General features: G+C 33.3%; 2 protein-coding genes across 3 annotated transcripts; both read left to right on the top strand.

Annotated features, from left to right (window-relative positions):
- Positions 1–5,054: 5,054 nt before the first annotated feature.
- On the top strand, positions 5,055–11,870 carry LOC100806203 (auxin response factor 6). 2 transcript variants are annotated; one of them, XM_003531122.5, is made up of 14 exons: positions 5,055–6,163; positions 6,526–6,638; positions 6,919–7,017; positions 7,155–7,211; positions 7,301–7,456; positions 7,547–7,631; positions 7,802–7,892; positions 8,221–8,385; positions 8,464–8,586; positions 9,311–9,386; positions 9,547–9,694; positions 9,853–11,039; positions 11,172–11,362; positions 11,465–11,870. In XM_003531122.5, exons 1-14 carry the CDS (start codon positions 6,121–6,123, stop codon positions 11,643–11,645), a joined length of 2,715 nt encoding a protein of 904 aa, XP_003531170.1. In that variant the 5' UTR covers positions 5,055–6,120; the 3' UTR covers positions 11,646–11,870. The 2 variants fall into 2 exon arrangements, with proteins under 2 accessions (XP_003531170.1, XP_006585093.1); XM_006585030.4 differs by having other exon boundaries at positions 9,850–11,039.
- A 4,746-nt stretch (positions 11,871–16,616) lies between these two features.
- Positions 16,617–17,461, top strand: LOC100805669 (60S ribosomal protein L38). The gene is made up of 3 exons (XM_003531121.5): positions 16,617–16,877; positions 16,981–17,164; positions 17,254–17,461. The coding sequence occupies exons 1-3, from the start codon at positions 16,875–16,877 to the stop codon at positions 17,274–17,276; spliced, it is 210 nt and encodes a 69-aa protein (XP_003531169.1). The 5' UTR covers positions 16,617–16,874; the 3' UTR covers positions 17,277–17,461.

Below are 17,461 nucleotides of genomic sequence, written 5' to 3'. Positions count from 1 at the left end.
AGGTACTTTTACAAGGAAAAGGTGGAGTGGTATCATGTCAGAGTTTAATGAAAAAACTATAAACAAATATGACAAAAACCAATTTTGAAACAAGAGGAATAATCTTAGAATGGATTGGTCAATATGGATCAAACTAAAGACAAAAGAAACAAGAGTAAGATGGAATGATGAAACAAATACTGTGAAAGCATCAGATGAGTGGTGGGAAAAAAACTAGTGGTATGAATTTGTGATATATGAGATTATATTTTATATAATTTTGTCTTAGTGGTATATTATTGATTAGTTGTAAATATGCGGGAGAAACCACAATATGGAAAACCCACGTATAAAGGACTTGTCTTTGGTGATGATTTGACTACATTGTTCAAGGATGTGGTAGCTACTGACTCCATCTTCAGGGACGCTTCCCCACTAACATTGAAGAGAATGATGATGTGTATCGTCCATCCTTGGAGGATATTGACGTGTCGGCCTTGAAGAAGGATCGGGAGATAGTGAAGAAATTGAACCTCAATCAAGTGCTGGAATTAGTAGTGATTTAGGAAATATAAATATAAGCTTATCACAAGGAACTAATAGTGAGATGAGCCATGGGAAGAGGAAAATAGATGGACCTATTGAAACACTAGAAAGTAAGAAAAAGTTGAAAGTTCCTACATTAAAGAAAATAACGGATGCAATGAATAGAATTACAACAATCTCTGAGTCACGCTCAATTGTTGTAAGCACACCCATGAGTCGTGGTACTTCTATTGGTGAAGTCATGGATGAAATCACACAAATGGAGGTTATCATAAGTCATATGGATCTGTTTTCACGCTGTTGTCAACTAATGATGTCTAATGGTTGAAATTTACATCTTATAATCCATTACCAAAGTAGTTGGATATCAATATTTGAGTGAACTTTTTGTTAAGACATTATATGAAATTCTTGTTTTGGAAGTGTTGTAATGGAACTACTATTTATATGACTAATGAAAGTATATTTTATTCCATTTCCTTGTCAAATATTTATATATTATATTTTTTCATATATGTATTAACGGTAAGTTATATTATTGTTTATGTGTCATGTTTTTACACTCTTATTTATGAAAAAGTTTTTTTGGAGGCAAATACACATAATTATGGGAAAAAAAAAACATTCTGAAACTTGCATAGTTTCAAAATAATTATTTTCGAAATGGTTGTTTTGAAACTATGCAAAACATATTTAACCTTTTGCTTTTATTTATATTTATTGTAGTTGCTATCTTTGGTACAATGTCATACAATTGATTTGTCTTTGTTGGTTTACAGGTTGAAAACACCAATGGACAATTAAAATAGAGATTTTAGTGAGGACGAAAATGAAATTTCTAATATATTTTCCATCTTAGAATATGAGATATCTGAGGTTGAACATGTTGGTGCATTAGTTAGTGAGTATGCCACTAGATATTTTATGCAAAATATCTTGTATAACTAGTGACCAAACAAGTCATTATTGGATTTGTGAGATTTTGGAAAGTTATATGAGTCGGTGCTATAAACAATTCTGAATGAAAAAATATATATTTAGTCAATTTTGTATCAAATTAGTTGAACATGGTTTGAAAGGAACTAAGCGAACTAGAGTTGAACAAATGACTGGAGTATTCTTATGCATAGTTGACCATGGAGAGGAAAATAGAGTGATGCAAGAGAGGTTTCAACACTTGGGAAAGACTATAAGTAGATAGTTCCATAAAGTATTACATGCTTGCCTTAACTTGTTGGTTGAATATATCAAACCATAATATTCCATTTTTTGTCATTTTCCTAAAAAATTAAAAAATGATTGGGGATATTGGCCATTTTTTAGAAATGCCATAGGAACAATTTATGATACTTATATCTAATATGTAGTTGCTCATAAAGAAGAATCCAAATATACTTTTTTCATGTCCTTACAAGTTTTATTTCACCAAATATACTTTTGAACATAAAAGTATTCAAACATAAATTCGGTTGTATAAACTCATTTTTTTTTATCAAACTTAAATTTTAAACCTACTTTTAATTTGAACTTAAATTCATAAACTTTAATTCAAAAACGCACATTTGCTTACTAACCTGACTTGTTTTTTATGAACACCTATATAAGCTGGTCCTATTCGAACTAAATTGACCTATTATGTATCAAGCTATAATACGATACGAACTCATAATCCAACCTTTTTTTCTTTCGTAGAGGAAGTGCAAAAATTTCCTTGTTTTCCAAATAGTGTATCTTTTCTATCCTAAGACTTAGCTGGATATAAAGTCAAAATGAACCATAATTATATTTCAATTCAATCCAACTCGCTGGTAGATTGGGTTGTAAAAAGTTATTTAGCTTATGACTCTATAATTACGTTGTATCAGCCTAATAACTCATTAATGAACGGGGGTCGAATTGGGTTTAACTTATTTTTTAACGTAATTATTAAATTAATATGAAAATAAATCTCAGCAAAAACAATTAATACCAACGTGGTGATTATAGTGAGTAATTGATAAATTGTTTTTTTAGAGAAACTAGATAGATGTTTCATTTGTGTTGTTGTGCTATTCTATTTGGTTTTTTGAATTCCACTTTTAATTTGTTTTGTGTTTTTAATGCTTTTTTTTTCAGTTTTTTTTACTAATTATCTTGTTTAACCTACCAATCTGAGATGATCGGGCTAGACTGATCAATTTAAATTAGCATTAAAGTGAATTGAATTAAATTAACTCATTTTGAGTTGAACTCATGACGGCTAAGATGGGTGACAAAATGACTTTACTACCTTCTAGCTAAATGGCTCATAAATATTCCTTCAAGGTGGCTTGCTATAAAATGATAGATATGAATAGATTTTTATATTATTTCCGGTAAAAAAATATAAACGTATATAATTTTTAATGAGATTTTTTATATAAACATGTAGGACACTTTTATATAATTTATATCTTATCATTATACATAATATTATGTTTGTGTAAAAAAATACATAAAATTATGTAAGTTAAATAATAATTCCTTATAAACTGTAGAAAAAAATGTTTTTGGCATCGATCTGAAAAATATAGACAAAAAAAAAAATAGGCTAGAGTTTTTCGTTTTCTGGTCTAGAAAGGGAAAAAAAGTCTCTAAGTTTAAAAAATACTTACAAAATTACTTACATAACATATACAAAATTTTATCTTATTGCACTTGAGTGAAAGTTTGAATCTGTGATTTGTTAAATGCAAAATAATATCTTGTTCCACTCAACCAACCTCTAATATTATAAACTAGAGTTTTTCAATAAAACATAAAAAATAAATTAGACTGTAAAAATATAAGAATCAATAGTAAAATTAGGAGTTGAGCAAATTATAGATTAAGCTGAGTATATTTAATCCTAACTCTTTCCTAGGTTTTACTGAACCAATTTTTAGATTCCAACTCTTTTTATGGTGATTCTTACCTGTTTTTAAACTCGAATAAATGGGATATACTTCTGGATTGGGTTTTTACTTTTTAGCTCAATCCTGGTATAAATTATAAATTGCTCGTTCGGCTTGATCGACGTAACAGATAAAAAAAAGTAACATAATAGAGTTTGTATTTCATACTTTTTCCTATGTTTTTTTTAATACTTTTTTACTATCATCATGTGTGACTTTTTTATCATTTGGAATATTTTTTTCCAAAATTACTAAATGGAAATATTTTTGAATTAATTATACGACTTCTTTTTATAAAATAGTAATCATTTTTACGATTTACTCCTAAAGTAAAATTAATTTAAAAAATACGTTCACTTGATAATTTCGAAAGAAAATTACACTAAGTGGTAAAAAAACCATCATGTGTTACATGATGCTACTATAGTTGAGAAATTATAATTTTCATGAAGCACAGAGGCCTTGACACTTTTTGACTTTGTTGCCCACTGGCAATTGGGCATGGAGAGTTCAGTTTGAGTCCCAAGTTGAACCAGATAATTATGTTTGACAAAAATATAACCATTACATATGCAAGCTGCCCAATTCTACCCTTGCATGAGTGCTTATCGAACAAGTTGCCTTGCAATGATGCTCCAAAATCCTGAACATGCTATTGCTACTACTCACTTATCCTTCCATGCATGTTAAATCAATCCCCTAGTTTTCTTCTCCCTTCATAATAATTAATACTACTACATTAATGCCATCATAAAAATTATAATATTATTCATAATTTCTTTTTGTTTCCATCGGACCAGAGGCCACATTCATACTATAGTGTTTGATCTTGACTCAAAATGCTTGATTAGTTTGAGTTGCAAGTATTGACCAAAATTCAGTACCTCCATACATCCATTATAATATGTATTTTATGAATAATAGTAGATTATACCTTAAACTCAGAATTAGATTACTTTTTTCGGTAGGGGAATTAAATTACTTTATTGTTCTACAAAGATAAAAAAAACTTACAATTAAGAAACAATATTAAACCTTAATTCAGTCAAGGGCTCATCTCCAACACCATTGATAAGAGTTACAAGATGACACTTATTTTAATTTTTGACATCAATAAAAATATCATAATAAAAGTTGTTTCGTAAAGTCAGTCTAAAATAATTTTCGTATACTATGTTTTAAGAGGGATAATTATTGGTATTAATTGTATAAATCATTTATAACGAGATTATTTAACTCTATTTTTATTTTACACAACTTAAACAATCTCCCGTAAATAAAGTAAACAACACACTTATAACCACAGAGATTAGAGTGAAAATTTACTCAATGATAATATTTTGATACATTAAAATTTATTACTGTAATTCAACAAATCAGTAACCGTCATTTTCACATTAAAAAGGGAAAAATAATTGCACGAGGGCAGCTGTAGTAAAAATCACTGAATGCAGACGCTGATGTATTTTCACATTAATTTCTTTTCCCTCGTTGATTGTCTGAAACCGTGGACACTCGAAAGGTCATATCGCATTCACATGTATAAGTACTAAATATAAGTAATATATATATATATATATATATATATATATATATATATAAAGCAAAAATGCGAAAAATTGTGAAATGAAATGAAAGTATGAAACCTTCTCTCTCTCTTTCTTTCTCTCCCTAGAAAAGATAAATCATCTGACACAGGGACACAGTCTCTTTCTCCTCCTTAAAAAACACCCAAAAACAATGGCGGTTCTGTCTTCATTCGCTCAAGCATAGAAAGAGAAAAGCAACAGTAGCACGACCATAGTCGCCGCCGAAACTGCTACCCATTTTCCCTTATGGCTGCTTAGAAAAAAAGAAAAAAAGAACAGACCCGGTTTTTTTTTAAGAAAAAAAAATTCTAAAGGTGTGTATCACACTGTTTTCTTGTCACCTCCGTGAAAAAGGAACAAGTACCTACGTTTGTAACCGTGGTCGTTTTCCGTTGCAACGTTTGCTTCGGTTTTTTGTACTGTGGAGTGAGTGCTTGTGCTGATTCCCAAGTCCCATTTTGCGCTTTTTTCCCGGCTTTGCTTGAGATCCGGTTACCCTTTGGGATTTGTAGCTCCTTTCGCTGAGATCTGTTTCGTTTTGGAGTTTCTTCGCTTGTTTGGTTTTTCACGTTGTTGCCAAAAAAATGTTGGTGATATAGAAAAAGGGGTTAAAAGAAGGTGCTGGAGCGTGTTACTTGCTATTGGTGGTTCAAGCGTTGTTGTATGATGAAGTGTTGGGTTGAAGATTTGAACTTTGGGTGGTGGTGTGGGTTGACGAGGGTAGGAAGCGAATGAAAGGTAGGAGTAGAACAATTGTGTTTTGTAGTGAAACTGGTATTGGTTGAGGATTAAAAAAGGTGGGAATTTTCAGAGTTTCTTAGCGTTTCTCGTTGATGGTTGAGGGAATTTGGCATCTGGGGTGTTTGAGTTTTGTTTTGATTCATTTGGGTTTTGGTTGGTGAAGGGGGGGTTAAAGGTAAAAAAAGAATGCTATTGTGGAGGAAGGAGGAAGGGAAGAAAGGGATTGTTGTTTGGTTTGGGGTGAAGGTTGGGGGAATTTTGTTGCTGCTAAATTGTTCTACTTAAGAGTTTTGCTTCAATCATTGATTTCGGGGCTGGGTTTTAAGGTTTGAAATTGCTGAAAGTTTACTGAAATGAAACTTTCTTCACCTGGTTTTAGTCCTCCACCCCAGGAAGGTATGTGTACTCTTGTTTGCATATTCTTCTTCCATTTCCTCTCTCTTTGTATTCTTCATTTCTATTTTTTGGGAACTAATTATTTCATCCTCAGTCCTATGGGATTTGTACTCATGCTTTTTTTTTTGAGGTGGGGATGTGGAAATTTTGGCTCTTGTGGCTACAGTTTCTCTTCCTTCTGCTGTAGCTCAGAGATCAGAAAAGGATTTTGGTTTAATTTACTGAGCACCCTTCTATTGGAGTTTTCCTTTGTTGTTTTGAGATCTTGGCTGTGCCATAATCATTTGGTCCTCTGAGGCATTTAAGGGGGCAGTTATGAGCTTTCTGTTGCATATTCATGACATTGGGATGGGGTTTTGCAGGAGAAAAGCGAGTTCTAGATTCAGAACTTTGGCATGCTTGTGCTGGTCCTCTTGTTTCTTTACCAGCTGTTGGAAGCCGAGTGGTATACTTTCCGCAAGGTCACAGTGAACAGGTGAGTAATTAGATTATAGCTCCTGGACATGAAGATGCTGTTTTTGTTACTTGCCTTATTGTGACATGAATTGGTTCTTTGTCATGTCTCTTTGGTCTCTAATGTAAGGGTGGGTTACTTCGACATGCTTGTAACAAAACTGGCTTAGTTCTTTCACTATGGTGACCCTTTTGTATACGAATGCTTAACTCACTTTTAAGCACAATTCTTTAGTCTTGTATGTTCTTTTTCTTCGTAAGCTACATGCATATGCATAACCTAACAGCATTTTTCTGCTTAGGTTGCTGTGTCTACCAACAGGGAAGTGGATGGCCATATACCTAACTATCCAAGCTTACCACCGCAGCTTATTTGTCAACTTCATAATCTGACTATGCATGTAAGGCTGGTTTATTTATTTATGCTTTTTACTGAAGTAGGCTTGTTTATTTTGGTTTCCTTCTTTCAAATTCTCGCATATGCTGATTTCTGCTCTCTCTTATTCTTTAACTATTTGTTCATTTCTTTTGGATTCAGGCAGATACTGAGACAGATGAAGTATATGCTCAGATGACCTTGCAACCTCTTAATCCTGTATGATTCCCTTGCTTAACTGATAACTAGTTGTCTGGGTTTTATGTTTCTATTCTAATATCAACTTTTGACTATGACCGTGTTTTCAGCAAGAGCAGAAGGGAGCATACCTTCCAGCTGAGTTGGGCACTCCGAGTAAACAGCCAACAAACTACTTCTGCAAAATTTTGACAGCCAGTGACACTAGCACTCATGGGGGATTCTCTGTTCCTCGCAGGGCAGCTGAAAAAGTTTTTCCTCCATTGGTAAAATATTGTCACAGTGTCATGCTCTAAAATTCTTAACTTGTTCATCAAATCCATTAATTTCTTACACTTCATAATTGTGACCTATAGGACTTTTCACAACAGCCTCCTTGTCAAGAGTTAATTGCTAGGGATTTGCATGGTAATGAGTGGAAATTTAGACATATCTTCCGTGGTGAGTAATAAAGCTCTTTTTAATTGCAAATGTAGGATTTGGTTTTTATTTTTTTGTTGATTAATTTGTTTTTACTTCAGTATGTTTCTAGCTGGGTGCTGAAAATAAGTTTCACTTTCCATTTAAATGTTTGAGTTCGGTGTGTTTTTCTTTTCTTTTCTTTTCTGTAGGCCAGCCCAAAAGGCATCTACTTACAACAGGATGGAGTGTGTTTGTGAGTGCTAAAAGACTTGTTGCCGGTGATTCAGTGCTGTTTATCTGGTAAGTAATTTTCTGCTCCTCTCGTTCCAAGTCTTTCATCGTGTATATTGAAATTGGCCTTTGGCAGTTATGTGACTGACTGACTTGTCTCCCTAAGTCAAATTGTTATGTCATTTGGCCATTCAGAAGAATATAGGGGAATGTTTTAATTGACATATTAAATGTATTGTAATATTTTTATCAGTTTATATTTTGAGGGAGGGATCCTTAATTAGGTTGCTATTGAAGTATGGTCTTCCTGTTAATTGTGATGTTCAGATGGTTATTGTGTTAAGCATAGTTACTTTCATTATTAATTATCTAATAATTGGTCTGATAAACATAACAGGAATGAAAAGAATCAATTGCTTCTTGGAATTCGGCGTGCTAATCGACCTCAACCTGTGATGCCTTCATCAGTGTTGTCAAGTGATAGCATGCACTTGGGGCTTCTTGCTGCTGCAGCTCATGCAGCTGCAACTAATAGTCGTTTCACCATCTTTTATAACCCACGGTACAACAATCATACATTAGAAGAGTTTTAAGTTATTTGATATATTGCTTATATTGACAATCTTCTTTTCCAATTCAGTGCTAGCCCATCAGAATTTGTCATACCTTTAGCAAAGTATGTTAAAGCTGTATATCATACTCGAGTTTCAGTTGGTATGCGCTTCAGGATGCTGTTTGAAACAGAGGAATCTAGTGTGCGTCGGTAGGTTTTTGAAACTTGATGAAAATGATAGTGGAAATGCTTTCCTTTATATGCTTGACATTTTGGTAAATTGAGGTGAATATGCAATATGATTTTAAAAATCAAACATGGTTTAAATTTCAAAATTGATACAAGCCACAGCCTAAATTCGTAGAAAAATTCTTGGTTTGTGTTGAATATGAGTGATTGCTGTGATTTTCTTGTGAGTTGCTTTTAATCTCATGTTGTTATGCATGGTATATTTGGGGACCCAAACATGCTAGGAAGCTAGGAGCAATGGAAAACATTAATCTGGTCATTATGGACTTGTGTGATAAATATTAGATTAATTAATTTCATTTTGTGCTTATCTTGTTAAACAGATATGCAACTTTAATTGGAATATTCATATCTTGTTTCCCATGGCATATCAAATATGGGTGCATGGCATCATAAAGTATTATTATTTATCAGTACTTAAATTCAATGCAACATATACATTTTTAATTCATTTATCTTGACATGTTATAAATCAATTGCCTGAGCACCACTTTGCTTTCTTTTATTTATTTTTTAATGATGGTCTGTAATTTGTTCCAATGAGATGAACTGGAGACATTAATTTGAATGTATGATTATTCTGATCCTCAATAATGCTCTAGCATATAATCTAATGCTCAGTCAGTTTGTAGAGTTGGTGATACATGTTTGTAGTGCTAATTTGTTTATGTATATACTCATGCAGATACATGGGCACAATAACTGGCATTAGTGACTTGGATTCTATTCGGTGGCCAAATTCCCATTGGCGCTCAGTCAAGGTCTGTTTGGAAACATTTATGATTTATCTTTGATGTTATTTAATTTATATTGAATGTTACTTGTGTCTTCAGAAGTAATATGATTATCTTTCTTGGGGAACATTTTGTCTCATTAAGGATTGAGGAAGGGTTTTAAAGATGGTATTTATTTGAGTTGCAGGTTGGCTGGGATGAATCCACAGCAGGAGAGAGGCAACCTCGAGTGTCTTTATGGGAAATTGAGCCATTAACAACATTTCCAATGTATCCATCTCCATTTCCCCTTAGGCTTAAGAGACCGTGGCCTCCAGGACTGCCTTTGTTCCATGGTATGCTTCTTGCCACATTTGAGCTGACAATATTCACGAACTTTCTGGTGACCTGAGCTATTTTCAACTTAGAAAGCTGTTTTATGTTTCTAAGTCAATATCATTTATGCATAAATGGAAATTCATTCTCATTGACTCTCCCCTATGGATCATAGCAGGCTTGAAGGATGATGATTTTGGAATAAATTCTTCACTAATGTGGCTTCGAGACACAGACAGAGGTCTTCCATCTCTTAATTTTCAGGGTATTGGTGTTAGTCCTTGGATGCAGCCAAGGCTTGATCCCTCAATGGTGAATTATCAATCAGATATGTACCAAGCTATGGCTGCCGCTGCACTTCAGGATATGTGGACTTCAAATCCTTCCAAACAGCATCCTACTTCCTCAATTCAGTTTCAGCAACCGCAGAACTTCCCCAACCAGACTTCTCCCTTAATGCAAACTCAATTGTTGCAGCAGTCTCCATCTCAGCAGGCTTTTCCAAATAGTCAAGAAAATCCACATCCGTCTCCATCTCAATCTCAGGCTCAAACTCAAACACACTTTCAGCAGCATCTACAGCATCAGCACTCATTCAATAATCAGAATCAGCATCATCTTCTGCCGCAGCAGCAGCAACAACCACAACAACCGCAGTTGCAACAGCAACAAGTGGTAGATCATCAACAGATTTCAAGTGTTGTCTCTACAATGTCTCAGTTTGTTTCAGCAGCTCAGTCTCAATCACCACCCATGCAAGCTATCTCTTCACTTGGCCATCAGCAAAGCTTTTCTGATTCAAATGGAAACCCCACGACTACTGCTATTGTTTCTCCCCTGCATAGTATATTGGATTCATTTCCTCAGGATGACACATCTCACCTTCTCAGCCTTCCTAGATCCACTTCTTGGGTTCCTGTTCAACATTCGACTGCATGGCCACCCTCCAAGCGTGTTGTGGTGGATCCTCTCCTTTCTTCTGGAGCATCTCAATGTGTTCTGCCTCAAGTGGAGCAGTTAGGGCAGCCACATAGTACCATGGCTCAAAATGGCATTGCATTGCCAGCCTTTCCTGGTAGGGAGTGTACAATAGAAGGAAGCAATGATCCACAAAATCATCTTTTGTTTGGTGTCAATATAGAGCCCTCGTCACTTCTAATGCATAATGGGATGTCAAGTCTTAAGGGAGTTAGCAGCAACAGTGACTCACCCACAATACCTTTTCAATCTTCTAATTACCTGAACACCACAGGACCTGATTCCTCATTGAATCCTGGAATGACACACAATATTGGTGAAACGGGCTTCCTGCAAACTCCAGAAAATGGGGGGCAAGGAAACCCATCCAACAAAACCTTTGTGAAGGTGAGCTTATCCAGTGGGAGTATTCTCTTTCAGTCTCTCAAATAAGCATTTCAATTTTTTCTCATCACTATGTTGTGATTGATCACAATAAAATTTGGCTTATTCATTCATGTTTTGCTTTTTTATTTACAGGTTTACAAGTCAGGGTCCTTTGGAAGATCCTTGGACATCACTAAATTCACCAGCTACCCTGAGCTACGCAGCGAGCTTGCTCGTATGTTTGGCCTTGAAGGTGAGTTGGAGGACCCTGTGAGATCAGGCTGGCAGCTTGTATTCGTTGACCAAGAGAATGACGTTCTGCTCCTTGGTGATGGCCCGTGGCCGTAAGTATTCTTTGTTCCTTTTATTTCTAAATGAAATCTCATGCCACTTCAGAATAACCAGGCTTTTCTTACATCTTTCATTCGATATCTTTGGTGTGACAGGGAATTTGTAAATAGTGTAGGGTATATCAAGATACTTTCCCCTCAGGAAGTGCAGCAGATGGGCAACAATGAACTTGAGCTTCTTAACTCGGTCCCCATTCAGAGGCTCTCTAACGGTGTCTGTGAGGACCCAAGAAATTTAAGCACTGGGATAACAACTGTGGGGTCTTTAAACTACTGAATGATATGACAATCAAATACTATGAATCTCTTCTCTCTTGTATTATTGCTCCTACTTCTCCACCCTTTGTCAAATGGTGGGAAGTACTGCCTAGTTGTAGTTTATAGGCTACTTATTAAGCCTTTTTTTTTTGTCTTCCTGTTCTTGCTGCCTAGGACCATTCTTAAGATAAACAATGTAAACATATGGCATCTTGGCAATGTGCTATCTACAATATATTAATTATTTAGTGTGTGTTTGGCTAGAAGGTTACAAACGTATGTTTGCAGAAGTATCATCACCCTTACTTTTAATTTATTTTTATACATTGAATTTGCGTAGAATTGTGTGCATCTCATGTTTAACTTAAATCCAAACACACCCTAAATCTGTTAGGAGTTCAATGCATAAAGAGTGAAGATAGCTCTGTCTCCCTATCTATATCTATATTGTTACTTTTATTTTAATCTTGGCTATAAGATCATTGGGGGCATGAATTTGACCAAAGAGTATACTTGACAATTTGAAGGTAGTATTATTGAACTTCATTGGTAAAGCGTCTTTCATGCATGAAGATAAAGTAGATGATGATTGAGGAAATTGCATTGTAGGACTTGAACTTTTTGATAACTAAGCATTTTGGGAAAGGTTGATGTGACACTTGGAACATGAAGAGGACACCAAAACCATGTGATGTGTCTCAACATAAAAGGACGGTGAACAGATCACTTTGTGCTTCCATTAATTTGAAAGTGGTCTGTTTTGTATTCTTCCTGGTTTTGGCCATGCACCCTTTTACTTTAACTTGTGATGGATTTGCTTCATGAATGGCAAAGATTGAAAGCTGTACATTTGTCCATTTCGATCTTGTTTATTCCTTCACATACTATTATTATTACTATGTATTTGGAACCTTAAACCTAAAAGCATCCGAATTCCGTGCCACCACTAAGGTATCCTTTCTTGGGAGGTTGACTAATTTGTTTCTTAATGATGGTGGTTGGCTCATGGCTGGCTTCAAAATCAATTACCTAAGCTTGAGGGACAGGAACAGTGCTAATTGAACTCAATAAAATCTTTCACCTAGAAAGTATAGTTTTGGTTATGATAATATATCATGTACAAATTCCACAAAGTAATAGCTTAACTCGAAGGAGGAGGCAGGGGAGAAAGGAGATATGCACATATTGACACCATTTTGAGAAAGTTGTCTCATATGCTAGTTAGTAAATATTATTCATAATTATAATATTGAATGTAGTGGTTGGACTTATAAACAAACTCCCAATTCCTTATACTTTAACAGCTACTGGCCGTGTAAACTTTCTTGCATTGCCATCTTTTACGCGAGGTGTATTAATAGAAATATAAAATTCACCTTAAAAATTTTTAAAAAATATTTTCATCCTTTTAAAATTTTTTTGGAAGGCATTATTACCTTTGACAGGTGAGAAAGTTGTATACAAATTTAAGATAAAATTTCAACTGTTTGGAGCAGTTTTTTCGAAGGAAAATAATCAATTCCTTTTAGGGAGAAAATAATCACTTATTTAGTAAGAACTTAACAAAAATAAATGATTATTTTTATTAAAATAAATTGAACCAATTACACATTAGGTTTGTGACTTTGTAAAAGTCTATATAAAAATCAGTAATAATAATAATAAGTAGATCTCAAAAACTTTTTCTAAATGTATTAATTTGTTTAAACTTTAAAGAACGGAAGTGAATTATTGAGTTAAAAAGGACTAAAGGAGTGAAGTCTAATAGCCTAGCATGGATTTTGTACGAGATTGAGCTCATCCTGGTACACGATCTTAAACTAAGTAAACGGCTGAGATTACTTTAAACATTCAGAATACAATGAAGACACATTTTTCTCCTTTCTCCTAGCTTGTGTTTGTGGTATGAGGCATATAAAACAGACATGCTGCTATTTTGTTGAATATAAAAAAACTCAATTGCGGCACATAGAATCCTCTCCGACAGTACTCATTCATGTTTGCCAAACATCTTTGGTTTCGAATCTCACTTGAAAATCAATTATGGTAAGTAGACTTCATTTAGAGAAAAACGAACATATTACGCATCTGTATTCACACTTGAAAATCAAAACTAATTATACTTTATTACTAAAACAAAATTAACTTTTTAACTCTTTTTTAAAACGTCCTTTCTGAAGAATACTAACCATTTTTATGTTTTTAATTCTTTAAACATTAATTCTTATTCTTTCATATTCTTTTTTAACAAGCACACTCTAAACGAAGGAACCCATTAATTAATTTAATTTGTTAAGTTGGAAAAGTCATAGTTGGATCGCATGGCAATAATAGTTATTAGGATGGCGTTAGCAATTATTCCTGGGGTACGTCACATCTAAAGAAAAAAAATATCCGAGGGAGTGAAACAAAAAAATAATAATTAAATTTTAAAAGATAATGTAAGTAAAATGTTATTTTATTAAAAAAGAAAAGAAAACTACAATAATACTTTTTTAGAAGGTGACCTTAAGCTATCCCAATATTTTGAGACATGGTGCCCCTGAATACAATGATTTATCTTCTTTCGTTTCTTACAATAAGTCATAATATAGGAATATGTTTCTAATACTGTAAAAATGGAACGATTTTTGTATATTTTGTTATTTTAGGGAAGTATTTTAAAATTTGTATATGTATATATACAAAATTATTTGTTGTTTAAAAAATTATAAAACGCATGCAGCCGATCTTATAATTCATATGATCAATTTAAACTGTGAACAGTTTTTAGCCGTAATTGTTTTTAAAAAAAGTACTAATTAAACCGTAATTAGTCGTAGAAAGTAAATTTTAATTTTACAGAAACTTTAGTTATGATATTATGATTCGGTTACGGAAAGTGTAACTCTAAAACAGTCTTACAGATACTAAAAAATAGCCAGTCAAAAAGCTCAAATCGAGGGTTTTTGCAATTGTCCTGCATAAGAACTAGGGCAAACGAGTTGTCCTTTTTAGCTGTGGCATTATAGCTGTCGATCCACTGGGATTGGGTGGATAAAGTTGGACATGAGTGTGGGTTCAATTGAGCAATTTTTCGATGCATGTTGTGGGGTTGCCTAATTTGTTATGATCTTTTTATTTCTGGGTATGGAATGGTGACAAGGACACTATCCACCATAATAATACCAATGAGAAAAGGTAGGGTTGGCAATCCAACAACCCTAGCCCACCTTTATTGTTGATCATAACTTACACTCTATCTTAAATCTCATCACTTTCTTATCTCTCTCTTCCATTTTTCTTGCGTACTCTGGTTTATGGCATTTCTCTATCACCCACGACATGATCCAAAAGGTTGTAGCAAACGGCAACCTTGTATAACAAGTGCATGGATGTGTCGTTAGCTGTTTCCACCATAATTGATTTTATATATACAAAGAAGGTACGTATCAAATTACTCTCTTAGTAAAATTATTCTCTTTAAAAACTTTATGTACATATTAAATTTTCTTGATCCAATGTTAAATTTATAGTTTTGGTTGAGTAGAACAAGTCTAGGAATTTTATTACATTTTTAAAATTGTTTGATACTTTGTTAAATAAATTTAATTTAACATGTAATATATTTTATATATATATATATATATATATATATATATATATATATATATATATAACCAAATATTGACTGTAAGATTATGCAACTATAAAAGTCTGATTAAATAATTAAAAATAAGTGTGCATGAATCATGATCATTAAATTATCAATATCAAGATATTTAATTATACAACTATAAATGTTAGATTTATCTAAAATTTAGTGTGTATGATTGTTGAATTAATATCAAAATATTTAATAGTTAGATTAGTAAATTTTAATGTATACAAAGAGTAGTTGAAGTGAGAAATCTTATAAAAAAAATTAGAGTAAATTAATCTCTTTTCATCATATATGTACATATAAACTTTTTTTTATTATGAGAAATAAAAATTAAACATTCGAGTCATACAATTATATACAAATAATCAAGCTTAAAACTTATTAAAGTCACGTTACCACTCTTAAAAAAAGTCATGCACATTTTTTCATAATGTTAATCATTCCAATATTATCTAATGATCAACATTTGCAGTACTCATTTATCGCATCTAAATCTTTTCTTTTGCAATGGAACAAGGTTAAAGAGGGATTTCAGTTATCCTCTTGATGAACCCAATGTTGTGTTTATTGCAAGGCCAATTGGGCCTGTGCATTAGGCCCATTAATAAAAAAGTAATTGATATTATATATATTTTGTTGAGGGACACGTATATGATTGCATCATTAAATTTTCAAAAATCATGCATTCCTATATATGTGTATGTGTACGCGCACACAATAAATTATTAAAAATAATTCTAAAAAAATTAAAAATTAAAATTTTATCTTTAAATATTTTTCACTAACTCATTCTTAATCTTTTTTTTCTTTTCCCCCTCATTTATTAAAGGTTTAAAGTCAACCGTCATAACGGATAATATATGACTTATATCAAAATGTTCAAGATCTCTTTTTTTTCAAAGTGGATAACATATTTCTTTTCTTTTTCCATTTATCTATCAGCATTATTTTTTAATTTATGACAAGAAATTATTGCTCAAAATCTCTTTCTTCTTTGATTTTCATTGACTAAATGAATTACATGTTATGGGTGATAAATTTTTAATATATTAAAGAAGGTTAACCTTCAACAAAGGAGGCAACACAAAATAGAACAAAGAATAATCAATCCTTTGAGACCAGCTTTATAAGAACAAATTACTATTAGGAGTTGTTAAAAGATGGATGTGTGTGTGTGGGCGTATGTGTGTGTTGTGGGCGTGGGTGGGAGTGTGTATCAAATCCATATCCAATTCATTTGATTGGATTTAAAATTCAAAATATGAAATTAGACCATTTAAATGAATTTAAAGTGGATTAAATTGAATTTATTTTATATATTTAGATTTTTTTTCACAACCTTATTGACAATACCAACGCTGCGACTGCGAGGAATATATTTTTTTTGTCTAAAAAATTTAAAAAAGAAGGAAATTACTTTATCACATTTGGGCCATTGAAAGAGGGCCACGATAGTTTGGGCTCGGGGATCAGCCCAAACCGGGTACCCGAATACGACTAGGGTTTATGTAAGAGAAATCGGGACACCACCGTCTACATATTGAAGAAGTGCCCAAGGAAGCTCGTTCTTTCGTCGTCGTCACAAGTCACAACTCGCAAACCACAATGGTAATTGCTTCTATTTCGTTTTCTTGTCTTTGATTTATACAATGTTTGACTGTGTCTGGAATCCGATGAATAATGTTATGTGTGTTTTTACAACACAAAACAGCCTAAGCAGATCCACGAGATTAAGGATTTTCTTCTGACGGCGCGGAGGAAGGATGCGAGGTCGGTGAAAATCAAGAGGAGCAGGGATGTCGTTAAGTTTAAGGTTCGATGCTCCAAGTACTTGTACACGCTTTGTGTCTTTGACCCTGAGAAAGCCGATAAGTTGAAGCAATCTCTTCCTCCCGGTTGGTTAATTTTACTGTTACTTTTAACACTAGTCGTATGTTTTATGTTATACGAATATTATTTGATGCAAGTCATTTCATGTTTGCAGGTTTGAGTGTTCAAGACCTGTAGAGCTGTTGAGTGTGGCAGCATGCGTTTGTTTCTCTTTTTGTTACCTGATGCTCTAGATTTTGTGGCTTGGTTTTATATGTTGGTGATTTTTACGAGGACATTTTTGTTTTAAATTGGTACGAAATGTGAAAGTTTGATATTGAGCACAATTGAAATGAATTGCCCATAGTGGTTTATTTTATTTA

This window comes from Glycine max, chromosome 8 (genome assembly GCF_000004515.6).
Source record: "Glycine max cultivar Williams 82 chromosome 8, Glycine_max_v4.0, whole genome shotgun sequence".
Classification (NCBI taxonomy): Eukaryota; Viridiplantae; Streptophyta; class Magnoliopsida; order Fabales; family Fabaceae; genus Glycine; species Glycine max.
Note: the sequence above shows the minus strand (reverse complement) of the source record. Positions and strands in the feature narration are given on the sequence as shown.